The 25,705-nt window shown below is 41.0% G+C and overlaps 2 protein-coding genes across 3 annotated transcripts in view; one reads left to right on the forward strand and one right to left on the reverse strand.

The window, feature by feature from the left end:
* Positions 1-4,308, reverse strand: part of LOC117530814 (inhibitory synaptic factor 2A) — a 101,010-nt gene extending 96,702 nt beyond the window's left edge. The window contains exon 1 of one of the 2 annotated variants that reach the window (XM_034193751.1): positions 3,849-4,308. Coding sequence is in view for 1 of the 2 variants with exons in the window: in XM_034193750.1 (XP_034049641.1) it covers positions 3,625-3,634 (10 nt within the window). In the remaining variant the exon portion in view is untranslated. The other variant, XM_034193750.1, reaches the window with a different exon arrangement.
* The window catches only part of dock1 (dedicator of cytokinesis 1), an 815,700-nt gene that overhangs the window by 509,076 nt on the left and 280,919 nt on the right, over positions 1-25,705 (forward strand).

Genomic DNA, 25,705 nt, shown 5'->3' on the forward strand with positions numbered 1-25,705 from the left:
TAATAGCAGTGTGACTTTTTTAACAAAATGTGTCATCTTAGTAAACAATATTTTCTTCACCTACTTTAGGTAAACGGAGAAGCTTGATTTAAATGTAACAGGCCTTAAAAATAACACTCATTTTGCTGACACCTACATAATCTATAATTTTCTGTGTTCCATTACTGACAGATATATTGTCATTGACTGTTTTTGTCAAATAACAGGATGATAGTAACAGATTTAAGTAGTGCCTCAGTGCAGTTGATATCCAGTTGAATTTTGCATGTAGTTCGCAGATATGATGTGTGCCATGATTGAAAAATTGGGACAAAATTCAGTACCTGTCTGAAGGGCAAATAAATATGAACATATAATTGTTATTATTTAGCTTCATTCATGTATTGTACACACAATTTAACATTAACCAGTAATGGAACCTGCCTTCTTGCTTTTTGGTGGGGGATCAATATTTTATATCTAAGAAATAAAAGTCACATCTTTGTTGGAGGTACCTTCGAGCCACAAAAACCTTCCATACACCACTGAATCACTGCTCCCGTTTAGTGTCTGTTCTTTTGCTTCTGGCACCACCAAGGACCTACTGCAGATCAGGGGAGAAAACACACATTTTCACCTGCACCATTTCACACAGGCAACAAGAACCTGGTGGGAACAGGTGCACAGGGACTCCTCTTGTATGCATCATGCGTACAAAATCACCCACCCTGTCCCTCATAAACATCCACAGCAGCACGCGTCACCCGCGCTCCCTGGAAAAAAATGTTACTCTTAATGAATAATCCTATTACCACATGAAAGGTAACATCTGGCTTGTTCCAAAAGCAGTCACTCTTTTACAGGGGTGCAATTTGTTTTCCAGATCAACGAGTGCTCCTCTCAGAGAGCACATAGAGAGTGCATATTTCAAAATAAATTGGGATATACTGTATTTTCTAGGGTATAAGTTCCATTTTTTTTTTTTCTTTTTACTAGTTTGAGAGGTCCTGCAAGTTATATACGGGGAAAAATAATCACAGTTCGCGACCACAAATTTTCACTTAAAATGAGAAACACACCATTAAACTGCTGTTTCGTTTTAGAAAACGAGATAGGTGGAAGCTTCCTAACAGGGCTTGATTACTTTCTGCACGCATTTAAAACCGAGTTGGGGCACACTTAAAGTGTTCCTTAAATGAGCGATCATGATGGTGTCACTATTGTGAGCTTTTCCTCCTGTCTGACTTCAGATAAAATACAGTTGGCAGTCATGCTCACTTCAAGGAAATAAATATGAATAAATGTCTTTAATAAAAACAAAGGGTGTCTAATGACACAAAGAACTGCACCATACAAAAACCCCGCAGGATCAGACGTTCATGTCTGTGTGTGTGTGGTGTGCTGTTACAGCGCAAACAAAAAAACATTCAGTTCCACAGCAGAGTAACACATGACCAGGAAACAGATAATTGCGCTGTGAGCTGATTTAAAGCTGAATTTTCTGTAAGTTTGCGTTGGACCGCTCTGACTGAGCTTTGGTAAGAGACTCAAATAAAACGGTGTGTCCTCTGATCACAAAATGGGGCCGTAGCAGGTCCATAGCGCTTAGCTTCTGATGGCTAAAGCAGTGTTGTTGTTGTTGTTGTTGTAAATATGTAAATGATACATGGTGGCACACGGTGTGTGCTTTATAAATCAATAATACAGCAATTTAATCCATTTTGCTTCTTTTTGCATGAAGTGATAAATGCGACTTATACTCTGGTGCAACTTATATACTTTTTTCCCCCCCTCTTAATGAAGCATTTTTGGACCAATGCGACTTATACCCCGGTCCAACTCTGGAAAATGTGGTACTCTGTTATTTGTTATTTGAAAGCTATTGCTTTTCTCTGCTTTGTCCTTTTTTTTTGTGCACAGTTTGCCCACCTCCCCTGAATCAAGTCAAGTGTGGCGATCATGTGCTGATGTCGCTCATCACTGCATCCTCCACACTGTGGAACCACCAAGGGTCCTGGATGGCAAAAACTCATGCAGATAACTGGTCCACCCCCACCTCTCAAAAGTAGCCCTCTATCTGTCACAGCCTAGTGAAACATCATGTCTCCTTGGCCTTCTCTCATCGCTTGGATACTCAACACTGAGGAACCCATGTTCTGGATCATGCACAGAGAAAAGTTCCATATGTGCAAAATGTCGTAGCTGACGTTTCCTCACAATCCAAGTGATAATCCTTATCTGTAATTCCCCCCTAAGTTACCTCACTTTTAACGAAAGGTCTTTCCAGCAGTACCCAAGGATCCTCCAAAGAGACCTAGTACCAAAGACTAGTCATCATCTTCAGTTACTAGTTATCATCAAAGTCTCGCAACCATACAGTAAGATGAGAAGCACCAGAACCCTAAAGACTTGAACATTTATTGTCCTGCAAAGATATTGGCATCGTCCAATGACCTCATGATTCCCTAAGCTCTTCCCAGGTATCCTTTGATCTCAACGTCCGAATAAGTAAATGTCTCTGCAGGTTCTGAACTTTGGCTACATACAGATACACTTCTTGTGGTTGAGTCCAGGAAGTAATTACAAACCTTGATTCAGGACAATCAAACCCAGCCACTCCTACACTCACTCAGCCTATCAAATGTTGCAATTGGTGTATCCATTGCCCCCCCCCCCCCCCAATAAAATAAAACCTTGCACTGCATTTCCTTCTTTACATTGCCGTGCACTCTGAGCGATTGTGCCCAGGCCCGGCTTTGTGTTTGACATAGCAGCGTCTTGTCAGTTTCCTTCTCTGGTGAGCGTTACTGGGTCAGTTGCTGACGGATTTCACTGATTTCTAAAAATGAAGGCAAGCTCTGAAGTGGCAGCCCAACACGCCCATCATTCCTGGATCCCTGCCATGCCCGGTTCTTCCCGGTTCCAGACACACTCCTGTGACAGCTTGGACACACCTCTTGTGTTCCCATATCATGTCGTTCACTATCCTCTCTTTACATTACCCTTTCTTACCGTCTCCCTCCTTTTTCATCTCTGTCTCTGTGTTTTCATCTGTTTGCTTCAGTCTTCATGTCAGGGTGTGCAGAAAGTGAAGCGAAACAGAGGGGGTGACTGTGAGTGTCGATGTGAGATAGGCTGAAGAGAAGCAGAATGACAGGCCTGAAGGACAGTCAAGATCCGAGCGATCTGGACACCCTATTGACTCTGACGCACATATAAAGACATACACGTTCACGCACGCTCCACAGTGACTCCACCAGAGACTCATTAATCTATCTTACTCAGAGTTTGGATCCTCCATCACACCCCTAGAGATGGACCAACACCTTGACATGAATCAGGCGCTCCTGTCATTTTCCCTTTGCAGTGCACACTCAGCTGCAAGCGCATTTGCAGCATCACGTAAGCAGCAGGAACGTTGAGGCAGTCTGTTTCAATGTGGATCCAAATCCTCTCAAAGATAAACTCACTAGCCAGATGTGACGAATGTTAACCAGCAAAAGAAGTGATTTTTTTTTTCTTCTTCCTGTATTCAAAGTTTTGCTAAGGTGATGGAATTCTTGTGTAAAACTCGGCGCAAGGACGTTTCCATTAACCGCTTCTCCCCAGCAGAGCAGCTTAGCACAAAATCAATCAGAGATTTACCTTCTTTCATCTGCCACACGCGCTTAATATCTGATCAGCCGGCTAAAAGAGGAAATCTTCAGTGAAAACATTCCCTGTGGCTTATCCCAGCACTCAGTCCCACAGAGCGAGCAAACGCCTCAGATTTCCCTCGTCTTTGGTTATTTGAACAGACTTTCCGCCCTGCAGTTGCAGACAGAGAGGTGAACTAGAGGAGAGGAGGATAGCGGAGAGAAGCGACTCACCTCAGACTGTGAACTACTGACGTGGAGGATGCGGTGGCATAGATCCCAGCTCGTGCCCGTGCATGTCTGCTTCCTTAGTGGATTAGAGGATGCTCAACCGTGGCAGAAGTTAGGATGACAGGCAGCGCGGCGGCAGCAGTTGGAGTAGTTGTTGCTCATCGGCGTGAGCTTCCTCTAAGCCCCTATCAGAGTCATCTCTCCCGCTCTTTCCTCTTTCCCTCCACCCGCTCGCCTCCTTTGCTTTGCTCCCCTTCTCGTCCTCTGCACGGCGTCAGCACAGGCTCTCACTCACTCACACATGCACATACACCCATCACACACACGCACACACACACACACACACACACACGCAGCGTGGCTGAACTCCGGGTGTCTCAGCGTCAGAGCCCACGCAGACAGAGTATCCCCATCGTGCCGCTGCGGATCTCCTCTCTCGCTTTCTCCTTTTGCTGTGTGTGCGTGGGTTTGTGTGTGTGTGTGTGTGTGTGTGTGTGCATATATGGAAGAGAGAGAGGGAGAGACAGTGGAGGGGGAGATAAAGAGAAGGGAGCATGGGAGAGAAGAGTGGGAGGAGAAGATGCAGGGGAGAAAGTACAGCTCTACTTTTGGGTACATCTGATGAATGAAGAACTGAATGATTTCAAGAATATATCTACCTAATTTTCTTTACACCTTTTTTCACAGTTTATTTTATTTCAGTCTCTTAAATTACACAGAAATATTGATGATTTATATTATATTAGATCTGACTGGATATGAAACATGGTGCTATTTTTAATCACCTATGACTGCAGTTTTGTGCCACGACAATATTTCTGTTGCTGTGCAACAACTGCTGCCAGTCACTTGTCTGTTTGTTCCAACTTGGTGTTTTTTTTTTTTTCCAACAAGACCCTGTCGGGAAGCATATTTACTTTTTCACCACTGACAGCTGCATTATTTTTTGATCTTGTCAAACAAGTTTGCAAGTACCACCAACTCACAATGCTCAGTCTGGGTACATTGACTACTCAAGCCCACAGTGCAAGTTACAAAAGTACTAGGAGACACTCGTAGGAGCACTTTTTTCCACCCAACACAAAACAGAATCAGAACGGCCTTTATTCGCCATGTATCTACAAGAATACAAGGAATTTGACTCTGGTTTCAGCTGCATTCTCTCTGTATGGGCATGTATACATTTGCACTAAACACTGAATAATACACAGTAAAAAAAAAATTCTGTGTAGGCTCTCAGTTGTCCAGGTGGTTTCCATAGTAGAGACTGGTTGCTTCAACCCAGTCCAGTCGAAGATTCAAGCTTCTTTACCACAGTAAAAAATGTGAAAATGAAAATATAAGATAATGCTAAAATACCCTTGGCCATATGAGCATTGTATTCTTTATAATTTGCAGTTGTTTAATTGATTATTAAGATCCTATTGTCTTACGTACAGTTTGGACATGCTCAAATCAAATCATTCGTTGTGCAAATCAAGGAATATTTGTAGCTCACCCTCTGTGCATTAGCAGGTATTAATTAGACAAATTTAACTCCATAGGAAGTTAGTTTTGAGTTAGTGAAAGTTAGCATGCACGCTAAAGTCTGCAAAGTGTCTTGTAAATGACTCCAGAGGTGTTAACAGGTTACAAAAAACAACATTTTCAGTTCTAGAAGTGTTTATTTCTTGCTAGTTTTTACATAATGTACCAGAAACGAAGCTGTTAGCAAGCAGCTACATCAGGAAGTGATGTCAACATGCTAACCTCAGCGAATTATCTTGTAAATAAGTTCAGAGGTGTTATTAGGTTCCAAAAACAGTATTTTCAGTTTTAGAAGTGTTTATGTCTCATTAGCTTTTACATAATATGTGAGAAACATATAAACACACAAAACGAAGTGGTTTTGAAGAGACCTGCTACTGATGTCACAGTGCAGCTCTACTCTGTTTGGCTGTCACCCACATCACTCAAAAACAAAATGGATCAGATTGAAACAGAATGTGACTTTTGAACCTCGTAAGATACCCCTTAAAATACTTCAAGGTTAGCCATCTTTGAACTTGTCCAAGGTCTGTGTCCCAAGAATGTTCCCTGTGAATTTCAAGAATCTAACAGTAATTGGACTGGACTTATGCTGACCACAGACAGATGAACGAAAAGCCTTCGCAATACCCGATGGCCAATATTTAATGGCCTTGGGTAATAAAATGTGCAATAAAAAAATGTAGTAGAGAAGCTTGAATCTTCGACTGGACTGGTTTGCTTGACGCAAGGACTTTTCGCTTCTAATTGCAGAAGTTTCCTCAGCTAAAATTCTTGCTCTGGTAGTCTGACTTCTGTCTTGACTCATGTAGAGAAGAATAACAGATGCCAGCAAAAGCTGGAGTTTTAAACCTAACCAGACCCCTCCTACTGAGAGGCAGACTGCTATTGGCTAGTGACTAACAATTGCTTTAATTAGCACCTATTGTGCTCTAGTTAGCACCCTCCTAATTACAGGGCAGCTGTCCCTCCTAACGATGGGACTGATACCTCTCCTGACGATTCTCCTGATGATGTGAATGACTCATTACCATGAACAAAAGACTGAAAGTGCTTTGACCTGAGTACCCCATTGTAAACAAGGGACAAAGCGTGTCTCAGACCCCCTCCCCAGTTAAGGCTGAGTTTCAGCTGTTTCACATGCAAAGCTTCCTTCACTCCCCTCTCAAACCATTTCTTTTCTCTGGCTAAGATTTTAACTTCCTTGTCCTCAAATGTTTGGTTAGTGTCTTTGAGGTGGAGATGAACTGCAAACTGAGGTCCACCGGCGCCCTCTCTGTGGTGCTGGTATAGCCTTTTGCACCACGGCTGCTTAGTCTGACCTATGTAATGTTCGTTACAGTTTTCCTGACATCTGATAGAATACACTACATTGCTCTGTTTGTAAATAGGGATCCTGTCCTTAGGGTGAACTAATTTCTGTCTCAACTGGGATTTTGTGCTGTCTGAATATGTGCTTTCGAAGTGGTACTATAAATAGTCAAGATAGAGCCCATAGTTTGGATACGTTCATGCCAAAATGAAGCTTTTTGGCAAATGTGGAGGTGTCTGTCTAGTAAAGAATAAGTGAACATATTAGAAATCCAGTAATCTTTAGAGTTCCACTCAGATTGTGATTGTGATGGAAAATTAAGTACAAACCCAATTCCATTGAAGCTGGGACATTGTGTAAAATGTAAATAAAGCAGAATACAATGATTTGCAAATCCTCTTCAACCTATATTCAAATGAATACACCACAAAGACAAGATATTTAATGTTCAAACTGATAAACCTTATTGTTTTTGTGCAAATATTTGCCTATTTTGAAAAGGATGCTCGCAACATGTTTCAAAAAAGCTGGGACAGTGGTATGTTTACCACTGTGTTACATCACCTTTCCTTCTAACAACAATAAGCATTTGGGAACTGAGGACACTAATTGTTGAAGCTTTGTAGGTGGAATTCTTTCTCATTCTTGCTTGATGTACGACTTCAGTTGTTCAACAGTCCGGGGTCTCCGTTCTCATATTTTACGCACAAAAACAATAAAGTTTATCAGTTTGTACACTCAACAAAAATATAAACGCAACACTTTTGGTTTTGCTCCCATTTTATATGAGATGAACTCAAAGATCTAAAACTTTTTCCACATACACAATATAACCAATTCCCTCAAATATTGTTCACAAACCAGTCTAAATCTGTGATAGTGAGCACTTCTCCTTTGCTGAGATAATCCATCCCACCTCACAGGGTGGCCATATCAAGATGCTGATTAGACACCATGATTAGTGCACAGGTGTGCCTTAGACTGCCCACAATAAAAGGCCACTCTGAAAGGTGCAGTTTTATCACACAGCACAATGCCACAGATGTCGCAAAATTTGAGGGAGCGTGCAATTGGCATGCTGACAGCAGGAATGTCAACCAGAGCTGTTGCTCGTGTATTGAATGTTCATGTCTCTACCATAAGCCGTCTCCAAAGGCGTTTCAGAGAATTTGGCTGTACATCCAACCAGCCTCACAACCGCAGACCACGTGTAACCACACCAGCCCAGGACCTCCACATCCAGCATGTTCACCTCCAAGATCGTCTGAGACCAGCCACTCGGAAGCTGCTGGAACAATCGGTTTGCATAACCAAAGAATTTCTGCACAAACTGTCCAGAAATTGTCTCAGGGAAGCTCATCTGCATGCTCGTAGTCCTCATCAGGGTCTCGACCTGGCTCCAGTTCATCGTCGTAACCGACTTGAGTGGGCAAATGCTCACATTCGCTGACATTGGGCACATGGGAGAGGTGTTCTCTTCACGGGATGATGCGAAGGAGATGTGTTTGCACTGCATGAGGCAAATGGTGGTCACACCAGATACTGACTGGTATCCCCCCCCCAATAAAACAAAACTGCACCTTTCAGAGTGGCCTTTTATTGTGGGCAGTCTAAGGCACACCGGTGCACTAATCATGGTGGCTAATCAGCATCTTTGATATGGCACACCTGTGAGGTGGGATGGATTATCTCAGCAAAGGAGAAGTGCTCACTATCACAGATTTCGACTGGTTTGTGAACAATATTTGAGGGAAATGGTGATATTGTGTATGTGGAAAAAATTTTAGATCTTTGAGTTCATCTCATACAAAATGGGAGCAAAACCAAAAGTGTTGCGTTTAAATTTTTGTTGAGTATATATTAAATATCTTGTCTTTGTGGTATATTCAATTGAATGTAGGTTGAAGAGGGTTTGCAGATCATTGTATTCTGTTTTTATTTACATTTTACACAACGTCCTAACTTCATTGGAATTGGGGTTATAGGCACTGGTGAAGACTTTGATAAAAACCTGCCAGATTTCAAGGAGAAAGGTAAGGATTTGTGCTGAATTTTAAAGTTTTGAGTCGTCATGAGCTTCAGTATTAGAGACACATGGAGACGTTGAACTGCATAAATATATACATATCATTTATGCATATATTTATGTACATGCGTATTTCAAAGTCCACTGTCACCACAAGAAGCTTCTTGCAAAACATTTTTCAGGTTCGAGTTGACTAATTTTTCTCAGTCGGGTTTGTGATGCTAAGAAAGCACCTTCAAAATCACAAGGCATGTCTGATGCCTTTGTTGTAAATTGAATGATAGAGAAAGGTATTCACGTAGGATACATTTGATTTAGCTAATTTTTTGGGGGAGTTCGAAAAAAGTAACATTTAAGAAAACCAGCATTTCTCGGGAATGTGTGAAACTTTGAGTCACTGGGTGTAGTGTTGAAAAATATTGCTTTCTCAGGATGAAAAAGATGGAGAACATTGTCTACTTTTTCTGGGTCATGCGTCTTGACATCACAATATATGTAGTAGTTCTGCATTACTGTGCCTAAAACATTTGCACAGTACTGTAGTTCCAGCTACACCCAACTACAACTGAGCAAGAGCAAGCTACTAGTTCTAGCTTCCTCTGAAAACAACACAAGTTAAACAAGTTCATTGAGTCACCTTTTAGCAATGCACGGTACGACCGACCTAAAACTGTAGTTCTGCATTACTGTGCCTAAAACATTTGCACAGTACTGTAGTTCCAGCTACACCCAACTACAACTGAGCAAGAGCAAGCTACTAGTTCTAGCTTCCTCTGAAAACAACACAAGTTAAACAAGTTCATTGAGTCACCTTTTAGCAATGCACGGTACGACCGACCTAAAACTGTGGCTGAAAAACACAGTCTGTCAGAATGTAGTTGGATTTAAAAACGTATCCAGTTCATGTATCATCCTCTTGTTTGTCCATTACTTGGGGCTTCAGTCCAGATGACTCTATCTGGACAGCGTTCATTTTCTTCATGAGGTCAGGAGCTGGACAAATTGAATTTAGGCTTTATATGAAAGATTTTTCCCGCTCTTCCTCTATTGCCAAGGTGGGCCAGCAGGCATCTCAACAAAGACCCCAGCGGATTGGTTTGAAGAGCCATGCTCTCGTGCTTCCCACACCTGTGTTTTCCTGTCTTTGTGTCTGAAGAGTGATGCTCGTCGTGTATTGTTAACTTTGAGAGTTTCATTACGAGTCATTCACCTTCTGTCATCTCAATTTCCTTGCGCCATTGCAGCTCTTTATTTGTGTGGGAAGGAGATCCCATCTGTTTGTCCCGGCTCTCAGTAGCTTGTTTGCCTGATCTCCTTTCAGCTTTTTGTCCATCTGTCTCGGACTAGTCAGTAGTTAACACTATTTGTGCAGAAAATACCTCATGTTTGTCTTGGGATGTACTGGGGTTTTTTTTTTCTTTCTTTTAGGCTTAATTGGATTTGTGGTACAGCATTATACTGTTTCTTGAGCCCAGAGGAGGTGGGGAGGGAATGAGCCAACACTCTTGGTGAAAGCGTGCAGAGGTAGTGATGCCTGGTTGGTTGTTTGGGGGACTCCAGCCCGCCCTCACAGGAAAACTCCTGTTGGTGCTTTCAGCCTCAGGTACCATGGTAATGAGATGCAGCTCTCCAGACAGCTGCTGCTGCTGGATGTGTGAATGTCATCCAGCATAGATTTACCCATCAATGTACCAGCTGCCTAAACCACACACAGTACGGACAGAAATACTTTATAGTTCACTTGTATTTTTCTGAGGAGTCATGCCAACTACAAAAACCTGATTTGGACCCTCAGGGGCCTCACCTGATAACAGAACATTCAGGATCGTGTCAAAGTATAATGGACAATCATTTATATAAATATCAAACTGAAACATTTCAGATGTTATAGTTAATGACTTTATGGGCATTTAGCCTTTTATTTATGTATTCATTTATAATGGGGGGATGTGTTTGCAGCCAAATGCCAGCTATCTTATGTTTAAATTTTTTTTTTTTTTTTAATACTGCAAGAAATATGAAGCTATTCTTCGCTGAAAATTATTTTGAGGCTGCACAGATTTAAATAGCTAAATTTAGTGAGTTCTTGTTGGGTAGATGAACAGTGCAAAAGCATTAGTTTGACTCCTTTACTACACCAGATGTACTGAAACGTTAGCAGTCAAGCCATAGTTTTGCTACTCACCAATGACAGCTTTGTTCTTTGTGAGAAACTTTTTTTTTAATTAGTTGAGGGAATAATCAATGGGAGTCAATTAAGCAGCTGTCTGGAAGGAAAACTACACTACATGGTCAGTTGCTGAGAGACTGGCGCGTTGTTTGATCAAAATTTTTTCTAGACCTGTGAGACACATCGAAGTGGACACGGTTCGAAAAATTAAGCTGGTTTTCAGTGAAAATTTTAACGGCTGATGAGAGATTTTGAGGTGATTCTGTCGCTTTAAGGACTTCCCACGGTGCGAGACGTTGCTCAGCGCTCTCAGCCGCCGTCGTCAGCCTGTTCAAAATGCTGAAACCGACTTCTTCTGAAACTTCTCTGTTCTCTCACGATGTCCTGGATCAATAGAGCCTGAAATGTGGAGGTTTTCAGCTTGAAACAGGCTGACGACGGCGCCTGAGAGCGCTGCACGACGTCTCGCACCGTGGGAAGTCCTTAAAGCGACAGTGTCACCTCAAAATCTCTCATCAGCCGTTAAAATTTTCACTGAAAACCAGCTTAATTTTTCGAACCGTGTCCACTTCGATGTGTCTCACAGGTTTAGAAAAAATTTTGATCAAACAACGCGCCAGTCTCTCAGCAACTTCTCAGACAAAGGAATTCCGACGAGGGGCTGGACGACTCCTCCCACAAGGAGTGCTCACAGGCGAATGACGTCACCGACAGGCGTGGAAAAACTCACGCATGCGCACGAGGGTTGAAGCATGTCTGACGTAAAAACATATGAATGAAATCCATATAGTTTTTGAAAAAAATAAAAAGGACCGTTACTTTATTGACAGCCCTCGTGTATATATATATATATATATATATATATATATATATATATATATATGATAGCCATATAATAAATGGGTTATTAACCTCACTTGCTCAGTCTGTACAGGGATATCAGCCCTCTGTGTTTTTCACACAGACCTTGCTAGTGCGCAGCCTGTACTATCAACACCTTGGTCTGATATTTCCCCGTATAGACCTCTCTCTCAGTTAATAATCCTTTAGTATCTGATAAATGCAAGACATACTCAGAGCCATTTTAATCCATAATAGTGATGTAACCTTTGGGACTGACTTTTAGCTCCCTGAAGGTCAACCTGCGGCTAGTTACAGTTCACTTCATGCTTAAGTCATGACTTACACCAGTATGCACAGTCAATCCGGGTTACTTTTGTGTACAAATGTAGCATGGCTTTAATATGGCTTTCAAGTCAAATTCTTGTATTTTCAAGATCAACTTCTCTCCGCCACCTTTGTAACCTGTGGTGTATTCAGAACAAAACAAAGAAAAAAACCTGTCAAATATGTCTAAGTAATATTGAATAAGCACAAATAAAGTGTAATAAATGCATAAAAATACACCCTGAAACCGAGCATCGCTGATTTTATTCGTGCTGTGTTCACACACACATAACATGTTGAATATTGTTCAGCTGTCTGGTGCTGTCATTTGTTTGTCCACAGTAAACTGTCCATGGTAAACATCCACATCTCCTTCACAAATGGCTTGGCACCTGTTCCACGCACATGTCACAGCTCTCCTGTTGAGATAACAACAGCCGTCCACTATTGTCACCAACCTTCACTTTCTCTCCGACTCTCCATGCAGGGCGTTCCTCCGCCATACTCACTGCCCGCCCGTGTAGCATAGCTTAGCTTAGCATGGCACAACAGTGGCACAAACCACAAACACAGCTAGTTCCACGTTTTTGGAAGGGAACAACGCACTTTGTTGGAGTTCTGCTGACCACACGAATAGAAAGGATAAAATCCTTGTTTAGATCTTTTTCTTTCTTTCTTTTTTTACCCATTTGCCATGCTGTGCCAACTACATTTCTGCAGGCTTTCCAGGATGCGCTTGAAAAAATGTTCCCACTTTTCCCCTCAATATTTTATCCTATGGAAAACTGTGCATGTAAAATAACATCATGAGTGGGGTTGCTGCAGCCTCCCAAAACACACCTGTTCACCATTTCAATGTATTTACTATGTAACTTCACTAAAAAACCCTAATTCCAACTGTAAAAAAAATTAGACCAGATGAAATGGCTCTAGAGGGAGATCCACAAGGAAATCAACATTTCCTGCAGGCTATCAAATCTGAGCATTTAAAAGCAGCAAATCAGGCTAAATTCCCCATGTTTATGGCTTAATGTCTCACGGCATATGGCACCAAAAATGAAACGTAATACACCAATATTTTCATATTTTTTAAAATTTATTTAGAATAGCCAGCTCATTTGAGATCTCATTTACAACAGATATGCACTTTAAATGTTGTTGATTTGTTCTCAGTTGCTTGTTGATACCATTACTGACTGGGCAGGCTGTTTTATACCTGGCAGGAACTCCATCAACAAAGGCTTTCAAACAAAAAGGCTAAGAACAACAAAGTGGCGCTCATCATTTCTCGCTCTAATTGCATTTATTTATCATGCACTTATTGTCGCTCTCCCTACCTTGCTTTGTCTCAAATCAAACAAGAATCAATTTTTGGGGGGGATAAATCAGTTTCATTTGATTGTTTATTTATTGCTTACACAATATGCCCAATATATTTACATATTTTATTAATGAGTCAGTGTTTGCTAGTGGCACCTTCAGCCTTCCAGACATACATAGAAGAGCGTCGAAATAAAATTCCTCAAAGACTTTTTTGTTGTTATTTTTTAACATATACAATCACACACACAAAATAAAATAAAATAAAGGTACTTTTTACAGTCATTTTGACAACTTATTGTTAGATATGTCTGGGTGTTAATTCCTTATTTTGCTGCTTTATTTTTGGTTCTACCTGGTTAAGGTTGCGCATGCAGAGCACTAAGCCAGGCTTTGACCATGCGCAGATCACGTGTGAGCTGCATGGCATAGAGGAGGGGGCCTTCCTCTTTGTCTACGGGAGCCAATAAGATTAGCAGTTGCGGAATAAGGCCCGCCCATTGTAACACCTGCTTCCCTAAAAAAGTTCTGTCTTCTTTGCTGTTTAGTCTTGGTTGGATGAAACTGCTGCGTGAGCGGTGTTCATAAGAACCCAGATCTGTAAATCTCACCGTAACTTTTAGTAAATTTAACCTGAGGAATAGTTTGATTCCGGACTCTACTTGGGATGGTATGATTAAAAGAATCAGGAGTTAACATTATGTTTAATGTTGAAATGAAAATCTGTCAAACGTGATCTGTATTAGATACAAATTTTAAATGAAATATTCAGTTATACAAGTATTGACAGCATCCAAGTAGGTATTTTGAATTTTGGTGTAAAAGAATAAATGGGAAAAAAAAAACCCAACTTGCTAAAGCCCAAGGGAGTGAACTGTGTTTATGACAGAAACAAACCTGAGTGAAATTCAAATGTGTCTCAGTGTCACGTCACACTAAAACCCATTAGACCTCCTTCGCTTGTTTATCTCACCCCTCTACAGCTCTACCTGCCAAGCCCTTTATGACACTTCTGAACAACAGAAAGTTTTGTTTTTGTTTATCCCCTCATCTCGTTTCTCCACACAGTGACAAAAATACCTCTTCTTGACTCACTACACCTTCATGGTGCTGAACGGTGTGTTCAGTTTCTCAACTCATTTTAAGACACTGGCTTCTTGTTCTGGAGTGTCAGTAACACATCTGCTTTACCGCCTGGTAATTTCTCAGCCAGACAACAGCAAGACGCCATGTTGACACACTACAAAGATGAACTGTATTTGTAAAGATTTCACCTTGGAACATTGGTGCCTGGCAGTATTTTGACTCAGGGTTAATGGCATTTGTGTAATGGATGGATCTCCTCTGGGAGTTATTGTCTCCTCTGTGTGGTTAAAATAGGCTTTGCCGTTTCATCGTGTTGGAACCTGCTTAGGGATCTGACTGCGTAAGCAGACTCTTTTTTACATGAATAAACTACTGGCAATGGAGAACTGAGTGAAGTGATCGATTTCATGATCTCAGAACCAAGCCCTCTGCGGAATCTGATTTAATGTGTTTTTGCCTCCTGAATGTCTTGCATGCATAGTAGTGTTTCAAGCATATTGATATTTTCAGTACCATTTTGATAGAAGAGCTTAAAAAAATTGATTTTCCCACTTTTTCTGAAATGGCATGATTACCAAGTTAAGACTAAAGGCCCGGTCACGCAGCATGTAAGGAAGGGCAACGAAACCCAAATGAAACAAGAAATTTGGACTTTCGTTGATTTTCGCTGGATTTTTAAACTGTCAAAAAAATTGAACGAATGCCGCTGAAAACCTCAATTTGTCTGTATTTTGTTTTAGATAGATAGATAGATATATACTTTATTGATCTCACAATGGAGAAATTACATTTACACTCCAGTTACCTCAGACAGCAATTAGTCCACAATTATTACTTGTTTACTGTAATAATGGCACACATCAGAATTAAAGGCAACACATACACATTTGACATTGTTTATGTGCACTAAGTTTGAAGAAGTCCGTTATCCGAATTGAGGAAAGTGGGTGAAGGCCACACATCAACCCTGAGTTGCGCCACCAGACTCTGGGTTTTGCTGTAGTTCTTGACATTTCTTTATTGTTTTCTTACTTTTTCTAACGTTAGCATTTAGTTTGACTTCGTTCAACCAGCTGAATGTTTTCATACAGTGCAGAAGCCGGTTTGTGAGCGCTGCTACTGCCACTGCGTTCAGGTACCGTCGGGAACTACAGGGCAAACTCAGCCTGTTTGCTTCAGCTTCACTGGGCTCAGGCACCTTATATAGGCCAGAATTAATCTTTTGTAAGGATACAATGAATTATTTTACTAAAAATAAAATGAAAATTACACTCCTGCCACAAGCAACTGCTGAATTTGAAACAACAAAAAAGTCGTATAATTTCCAATGGTACTTGAACGCAGCGGCAGCAGCAGCCATCGCCTCCTGCGTGTGTTTATTATTTTTTTAAATATAACGATATGAGTGTAGGAATGACAATCCAGCCCTTCTGTAGATGTGGCAACAGGTACATGATTATATAACAGCTGTTCTGGAAGGTAGAATTCATATTGTGGATCAGTGGCAGCTGAAATAACCGCACATGGGGGGTCAATGTGCGGTGTTTACACAGACTGATCAGTTTACTGCTGATATATTACTGATTTATTAAATATTAAATCATCTTTACACTTATGTTTCCCCCCTTTTAACAGTTTTCTGTTATAAATCAATATATATGGCTTAATAACGTAATACAGCGAAATAGCAGCCACCACAGCAAACCAGCATTTTTTGTTTTGATTTTTGTTTTAATTGGAGCAAGATGGAGTGCGCAGTGTGCCGTCAGTCTGAAGCAGATAGTGAGGATTCTGATGAGGAGATGATCCCTCTTTTGTTCTGGATGAGGAACCAGATTAGGTGGATCCACCGACGTATGCACAGATCTCCACAGTGGGTTGGATCGTGCGCTTCTGTTTGCTGAAACGCAGAGTAGGATGCAGACTCACACTGCTCCAGCAGTGGCTCCAGGCGCATTTTGTTTAAAGCGTGGAGATCAATGTTAGCTTCAATTTCGCTTTGTTCCTCTTTCGTTTCTTTTATGTGCTTGATTCACAAGCTATTTGGTGATGGGAAAAGTCAAAAGCTCGTTTGTCCACCTTTTCTCAACGATTTGTGACTTTTTTTACTTTTTCCTTTTCATTCAGGAATTGTCGTATCCCGTGTGACCGGGCCCTAAATACTTTCCAGTGTGTTGCCCTACCATTGTATAGGCCTAGCAGTGCACCTGGGTAAAGTTAAGGACCCGCTGGTCCTGAAATGTTGATTAAATCTATTTGTGCAAAATTTTAACATGAATAGACAAACAGCCATAGCCTGAAGATGTTGTGATTGTCTTTGGGAGTGACGAGAATGGACAGGACTAGGAATGAACATATCAGAGGAACAGCTCAGGTGGAACGGTTTGGAGACAAAGTCATAGAGGTGAGATTGAGATGGTTTTGACATGTGCAGAGGAGGGACCCAGGGTATATAGGGTAAAAGATGCTGAGGATAGAGCCACCAGGCAGGAGGAGAAGAGGGAGGCCAAAGAGGAGGTTTATGGATGTGCTGAGGGAAGACATGTAGGTGGTCGATGTGACAGAGGAAGATACAGAGGTCAGGGTGAGATGGAAACAATTGATCTGCTGTGGCGATCCCTAACAGGAGCAGCCGAAAGAAGAAGAAGACAAATAGCCATATCCTGTACCCGCACACACATTAAATGAAATAAAAGTAAACATTACAACACATTCATGACAAATCATCCCAGGGCATGTTTTGTATGAGTGTGTGTATGTATCTGAGCTGATATGGTATTGTGTATATGCTATGCAGCAGCAATGCCCCAGAAAATGTCAGAATAAGAAGCAAAGCTGAAAAAAAACCCTGATATCCTTCAGTGACTTCCTCAAAGCATTGGCCTTTCAATCTTTGTGCAGTTTTACACCGTGTTGGCCCTATATACATCTAAAACAAATTTAGAGTATGAATTATGTTAAATCTTGGAAATGCAGCACCCTTCAATACTCTGTATGTATTTGCTCAGCATGCTTTAAGTGAAAGCTACTTGAGACAAAATGTTATGTGAAAAGCTATTTTGAAAGGTGATTGCTATGTCATGTACTTTATTTAGATTTTTCTATTTCTCCTAGAAATGTCAAATACATACATTATTGACCCACACAATCCACTCGCGCTTGGCCCACATAGACTAAATCATGCCCTGTCAGTGGTCTGTGACATGTCTTTCCTGCCTCTTTCCTTTTTAAAATGCCTCGACTCTGGAGTTTGCTGTATAAATTAACGTGTCTGTTCAAAGAAGTACTTTGATGTATGAGAGTGTGAACCAGCTTCCTTAAGCTTGTGTAGGTTTGATACTGTTTGAACAAATGGCGTAAGGGTCACTTTCATGGCTGACGGCACAGGTTTCTGTGGTTGTTATTTATCCGTATGCACTCGAAGTGTTTATCTGGACGTCACAATATTTCACATGAAATGTACCTGAAGATGAAAAGGAAGTGTAAATAGTTTCACCTTCTCTTTCACTAAGTTCCATTGGCTGACCTGCCTGCCTGCCACCTTTTTTCTGGATGTTTTACAGAGGTGGGCCCCCTGTTTATACCTGCATTCTTGCCCTGGGTCCAGTTGACAGGCCAGCATGAAATGTGCTCAAGAGCTGCTGCCATTCCAGCTTCTTGGTTCTTTGGCTGTGCTCTCTTTCTGTGTGGCTGTGTGTGGGTGTGTGTGTGTGTGTGTGTGTGTGTGTGTGTGTGTGTGTGTGTGTGTGTGTGTGTGTGTGTGTGTGTGTGTGGTGTGTGTGTGTGTGTGTGGGTGTGTGTGTGTGTGTGTGTGTGGTGTTAGTGCAATAAGGCCACAAAGATTTGCCCCACAGGTCGAAAAGGAACTATACATGCAATATGTAGGCTGCGTCAATCCACCAAGACCCAAACCAACAAATTTCCTGGTTCTGTTTTTTTGTGTAAATCCCACTCAGAACACAACCTGCTGTTGCAGTAATAGATTAATTAATGTTACCTATTCAAAATAAAAATAATCCTCTCTCTCCCACCTTAAAATGTAGTGGAAGGAATCTATTCCAGGCTACTATTGTACATTTTCAACATGCTTTTTAAGCTAGTTTAGTAGCATTGTGAGAAAATGTTATAAGTAAATATAATCTGACTTGTTAAAATTATTCTTGAGAGAACAGACCATGCATGTCTCTGTGTCCTCAGCCTTTGAGACCAAGAGATGCCTTGAAAGAGCTGATGGAGTCACAAGCCCGCTGCACAGAGGTGCTCAACGATGCTGATACTTTTCCAAGAACACTGTGGCCCAAGCCTTTAGGGTCCTAATGCTTCCTGTATAATGGTGTGGTAATGACACCTGGGCACTAACCATTGGCGTAAGCCAACAACTGCATACTTTGGCGCTAGCTCTCTTCAGAGGATCTGTGGGTACCACAGGAATGACTTTGTGTCACTTACTTAAGGAGACTTAGAAGAACATCAGTAATAACATTTTGTCCATGTGGCACATTTCTCTTGGCATGATTGGGCATGTGGGTGTCAGTGTTAAGGACCCCAGCAACTGGAAAAGGGCAGTGGGATGTCTATATATACTACGTAGCTGCACCACATAGATGGCTAACTTTGGGAGTTGGTGATGGGGCGTTTGTCTTTGTAATTTCCATCCAGAACTCAGGCTGTTTCCACCATTTGATGGAGCCTAGCTGGACCTGACCTGACTTTTTATGTAGCCCTGCCTCAAGTATAGTTGTAACCACATTAGTCATGCAAACAACGTTGTAGTCAAGCAGAAAATGGACATGGTCCTCTGCCAGAAAATAGGCATTTCTCAGTGTCTGTTGGCCATAGTAGTAAGTTGCTGCTGCAAAGGGAAATTCACTATTTGGGGGTTTTGTTATGAGCAAGTCATTTCAATTCAATCTATATATTAAAAGTGAAGTGACCTCATTGTACATGCGTGCGTGTGTAACTTCGATTACGGAGAAACTGGAAGAGCTGACATTTGCAGTTTGGTATGTTTATGTATTTTGGGTCAAGGATGCATGTCACAAAAATGGAAAGTTGATAGCACAAATATTTTGGAGAGAATTAGGGATATTAGGTAACAACAGTGAACTCTGTCCAGCAACCTCATGATCCATAAATATTTCCTAATCTCCACAGTCGCTGACCCAGAGACATGAACGTTACTGCCAAGATAAGCGAATGTCTCTGCAAGTTTGACACTGTCACCAATTAGATACACTTTCTGAAGACTCAGTCCAGGAGGTCATTGAAACCCTGGGCCTTTGTTTTGATCCACAGCTTTCACAAACCAAGACACTCAGATTCCTCACATCAGCTTCTGAAGTGCTACAATCAGAGTATCCATTGTTTTCCTGAGCAAAGGTGAGCATTTTCCTGACCTGGAAGATGGCTTGAAGTTATGCCAATAACATTTCTTGATGTAGAGATTAGAGTATTGTGTCCTTGATTACCCGGTGGCCATCAAATATGGCCATCAGGTATTGCAAAGACTGTCCGTCTGTACTCAGCATAAATCCAGTTCTATTACTGCCAGAGTCTTCAATTCACAGTGAACATTCTTGGGACACAGACCTTGGACAAGTCAAAGATGGCTAACCTTGACTTATATTAAGAGGTTAAAAAGTCACATTCTATTTCATTCTGTTCTGTTTTTTGTTTTGAGTGGCCGGGCGACAGCTAACCAGAGTAGAACGGCCTGTGACGTCAGTGGCAGGTGTCTGTAAAATTGCTTCATTATGTTTCTATATAACATATATTCTGTAAAGGCTATTGAGAAATATACACTTCTAAAGCTTAAATCGTTGTTTTTGGAAACTAATAACACCTCTAAAGGGATTTACAAGACATTTTGCGGACATTAGCGTGGTGACATCATAGTCTAAATGCAAACTGTTTTGTTTGTCTGTAAATGTAACCTCTTTGTCACATATTATGTAAAAGCTAGCGAGAAATAAACGTTTCTAAACCTGAAAATGGTGTTGTTGTCACACTGATAACACCTTTGGAATGATTACAAGACATGTTGCAGACATCAATGTGCATGCTAACGTCTGCTACCTCAAGCTAACTTCTGCGCTTGTCAAAAGTTCATAATGTAAATTTGTTTTGATCGATTGATTGATAGAGAGGCTTTATTGAACATTTCCAATTTGTATGTAAGACAATACACAGTAAATTTTGCAGAGTAAAATTTACTCTGCCAGGATAACATTAGTACCAGTCCAAATATAGTTAAATTTACTCTATCACAGTGCTAAATCAACTCTATCACAGTGTAAATCAACTCTTATTGGAGTAGAAACACTTGATTTGACAAGATGGTAGAGCTGATTTACTCATAATAGTGTATTTACTCTATTAGACTGGGTCCAAATGTTATCCCTGCAGAGTATATTTACTCAGCAAAATGTACTGTGTAGGGTCCAATAATTAATGTAAATAACAATAAATGTACACTTATATATACTTTGCACTAGGATACCATTTAAACAACAGCAAATTATAAAGAAGAAGATGCTCATATACAAGTAGCTCCGGATATTTAGCATTGCATATATTTTTAAGTTAAAATTGGGAAGGAAAAAAAAGCAGCAATTACATGCAAGCACACATGGAGTTATTTGATGTCACTGCATTAATATATGAACTCACTGTTCAGATATTATTGATATTGAAAACACATAAGTGAATAGTTTGAAACCAGCTCTAGCGGGCTTTTGTGTTGTGTTTTGCAGGAGAAGAGAATAAAAATGAATCTCTCTTTATTTGTCTTTCCATGCTTAGCATAGTGTATTATGTTATACTGTCTCTTTCCTATGAATTCATCCAGCATTATGGATCAGTTTTGTTTGCGTTGCATCTTTATCCCTCTCAAATTAAATGGTGCCATGCCTTTGTCAGCTTTTCAATGCCCTTGTGTAATTTCCATTGTAATTATCCACCAAATTCACGTCTGCATGAGGATTGAAGACCAACGACGAAGAAAAGCGAGCCGGGGGGGTCAGGCAAATCCCAGTTGGACATCGTTGCCTCTCTCTTTCCATTTCTCTGCTTCAGTGTCAATTTTCGCTTCCCAAAAGGTAAGTTGATGCTCAGTCTTCATCTCTCTAGAGGCCACAGTCCTTTCTCCTCCACTGGCATAGTTAAAGGCTTAAGAATGCTGTGTTTATGGGGCAACCTCTCACTACCTGAGCATACATCAATTTTTGCTTCCCAGCTGTCAGGTGTTAAAGTGAGATGAATTATCAGAGACACACGAGCTAGAAAGCGGCATCTAATGGATCTGGCCTTGCCCCCTAATTACCACTTTTTCATTTCTTCTAAGATTCTGCCTCATTTGCCCTCGAGCATGAGATGGATGTGGTAGTAGGTTTTCAGAATCCTGCAGCCTCTGGCCACTGTGATGAATGTCAATAGTAACTTTTCAATTTATTTTTGTTTTGTGAGAAGAATTGTTTCACTAGATAATCACTTGAGATTGATGACATCTCAGTTGGTGGCCATTTAAGTGATTGCTGCGTGTAAGTATCTTGAGACTTCTGTGTTATATTGTTCATTGTGTACTTCACAACATAAACTCATCCATTGTAATTGACATGGTGCATACTCAACAGGATACTCTTTATACTATAGTGGGTAGAAAAAAACAAGTTATACAACACGTATATTGTTACTTTGCAGTGCGGTCATGTATACATGATCACAAGTGGTGGTTTAAATTCCATTCCACCCCAAATCTCAAGTAGCACGTTGCTGCTTTGATAACTTGTTTTACAGTCATCTTCTTTGTTAGTCTCAACCGTCAAGGTTATTGTTTATGCATGTCTGTTTCTCATTTGCGTTTTTTAAGCAAACATACTCACAACAATAAACAGATTTTCACAAAATTTACCCAAAAGATTGGTTGGGCTTGAAAAATACTAAGGCTCTGTTCGTGTTGTAACATCTTAAGACTACAATTATGTTGCAGCGCGGACACGCCGCAACCTGCAAGAACAGGCACAAGAAGATCTGTTGCAGAGACTTTCCTGCCAAACACGTTGTGTAAAACTACTGGTAAAAATTTGGGCGGTGCATTCGGAAAGTATTCACACTCTAAACTTGTTCCACATTTTATTACATTACATTTATGTTACAGTCTTATTCTAAAATGGAGTAAATTATTTCCCCTCAAAACTTATACTCAAACACCCCATAATGACCAACATGTAAACAAGTTTTTTTTTTCAAATTTATTAAAAGTAAAAACTAAAAAAAAAAATCAGATGTTCATAAGTATTTGCAATCTTTGCTCAGTACTTTATTGATGCACGTTTGGTAGCAATTACAGCCTCAAGTTTTCTTGAATATGATGCCACAAGCTTGGTACACCTATCTTTGGACAGTTTCACCCATTCCTCTTACAGCACCTCTCAAGCTCCATCAGGTTGGATGGGAAGAATCATGCATAGCCATTTTCAGATCTCTTCAGAGATGTTCAATCAGATTCAGGTCTGGGCTCTGGCTGGATCACTCAACGACATTCACAGAGTTCTCCTGAAGCCACTCCTTTGATATCTTGGCTGTGTGCGTAGGGTCATTATCCTGCTGAAAGATGAACTGTCACCCCAGTCTGAGGTCAAGAGCGCTTTGGAGCAGGTTTTCATCCAGGATGTCTCTGTACTTTGCTGCATTCATCTTTCCCTCAATCCTGACTAGTCTCCCAGTTCCTGCTGCTGAAAAACATCACTACAGCATGATGCTGACGCCACCATACTTCACTGTAGGGATGGTGCCTGGTTTCCTCCAAACATGATGCCTGGCATTCATGCCAAAGAGTTCAAACTTTGTCTCATCGGACCAGAGAATTTTGTTTCTCATGGTCTGAGAGTCCTTCAGGTGCCTTTTACTAAGGAGTGGCTTCAATCTGATCACGCTACCATACAGGCCAAATTGGTGCATTGCTGCGTGATGGTTGTCTTTCTGGAAGGTTCTCTGCTGTTAACCCCAAAACTGTGAATCAGCTGAAAATCGTGAAATATCCGCAAACCATGAACAGCAAACTTGAATACTGAAAAAAATTCTCCCGAAACGTGAACACGTCTCGCAAAACGTAAGTCACAAAATGTGAATTTCTTCACAATTTATGTATAATGTATGTGCTTGGCTGAGGAGCCATTGTTGTTAAGCCACCATCTATGCACCATGAGGCTTCGCGCCACCCCTTCACATGCATGCGACCTTGACACTTGTATGAATTCGATCCCTGCTTTGACATGCAATATGGCATGGCAATGAGTAAACTCATCATAAGCTGTTGTAAATTGTGAGCAGCTGCGCCACAGTGCACAAAGAAAATTTTGAAATGTTCAAAACTTCTGGCATGCATTAATTTCATGAACTTGTGACACGCAGCACATCTGAACTTGAAATTGAGATTCTAAGGAGTTATTACATCTGTAATAAATATAACTTTACAGGTACATTATCAAACTCATAAGAAGGAATGAAAATGCACCTGTGTTTATAAATATTATAAATAATTACCTTTGAGACAAGATTCCAAATGCATTCTCCGCCACAAACATGCATAAACATCAGCTGTAGATAATATCTCTGTGATTCAGGGAGTGATTAGAGAATGGTTTCATCAGCTAAGTTCTGAGAGCAAATCCATCATCGGCTATGAAATGATTACATAGCGTGGCATCAAGTGGGACAAAGCGAGACGCATAGGCATGACGAATTGCACGGCAGTACTGGTGGATTGTTCATGTTCCCTATTGTGGGTGAACAGTCCAACCCTTGGTGAATTCTGCTTAATGATGATTGGAAGAGTCGACATCAAAGGCTCAAAAAGTGACATTGCTATGAACGCTTGGCGGCCACAAGCCAGTTATAACTTTGATAACTTTGTGACACCTCCTGCTTAAAACCCAAAAAGTGAGAAGGATTGTGAAGCCCCACTTTCACGGTCTGCAGTCATATTCACAATGAAAATCACGCGAGCTTTTGCCCTTCTGCTCCATGGGGGGTTTCTGTCCTCAATGAGCTCACCTTAAGGGACACCTGTGTTTGACAGGTGCCATAGAGCTGCAAAAAAATTAAACATTTAATTTTTGCGTCCATTTTGCGTTTCCCTTTGTGTCCTTCAGCGTATTGCCACATAGGGTTGCATAAGCTTGATGTAGGGCTGCATAAGCTTGCTGCAGTCGGTACGCTGCATTACGCAACTCTGCATTAGCCCGGTGTGAAAGGGGATTTACTTTTTAATAACTTTTAATAGCACTACCTCTAATCTTAGTCATATGAAATTCCGGGTTTCACAGGGATCCGTTTTAGGCCCCCTGCTTTTCTCCCTTTATGTAGCACCCATTGGGCCTCATGTATCAACGTTGCGTATGGCGATATTTGAGCGTATATGGGGTGTACGCCAAAACGGCTGCGCTACTTGGCATTTATCAATGTGGTCGTTGGCGTACGCTGCGCTGAATATATACACCAGGTCGAGAGGTGGCGTAAATTATACATCAAAATGAACCAGCGCTGGAATCCACATAAAAATGAAGATCAACATGATAAACAGTGCCATTATACAAATCCATGCATATGTTACATAAATACACTTTCCTGATTATACTACATAATAATCAATACAATCCCGCCTTTGCGGGATTGTTATGGAGCACGATCCGTGGCTACAGCGCTGACTGCAAAGACACGAAACACAAGGTTGAACAAATTACACCCATTATGGCTTATTTGCCCTGGCTTCCTGTGTCTGTAAGAGCAGATTTTTTAGGTTTTGCTGCTAACCTATAAACTTGTTCATGGACTGGCACCTTCTTACCTGGTTGATTTGGTGAAGCCCTACGTACCGGCCCGGATTTTGTGGTCACAGGATGTGGGACTACAGTGTGTTCCTAGTGTGAAGAAGAAGTCAGGGGGTCAAAGAGCCTTCTCTTATCGTGCTCCCGCCCTATGGAACAGTCTCCCTACGACCGTGAGGCACTCTGATTCCGTGGACATTTTCAAGTCAAGACTAAAATTGTATTTTTACTCCCTTTCTTGTGAATATTTTTTTTATCTGTTTTATTCTTTTACTTGTGTCTTTTAATTCTGTATTTGAATCTTTTAATTTACTCCCTTATTTAAATTTGATTTTGAACTGTTTTGTGTGAGGTGCCTTGAGGCAACTTTTGTTGTGATTTGGCGTGTTACAAATTGATTAAATTGAAATTAATTGAACTCTGAAA

Source organism: Thalassophryne amazonica, chromosome 18 (assembly GCF_902500255.1).
Source record: "Thalassophryne amazonica chromosome 18, fThaAma1.1, whole genome shotgun sequence".
NCBI classification, from domain to species: Eukaryota; Metazoa; Chordata; class Actinopteri; order Batrachoidiformes; family Batrachoididae; genus Thalassophryne; species Thalassophryne amazonica.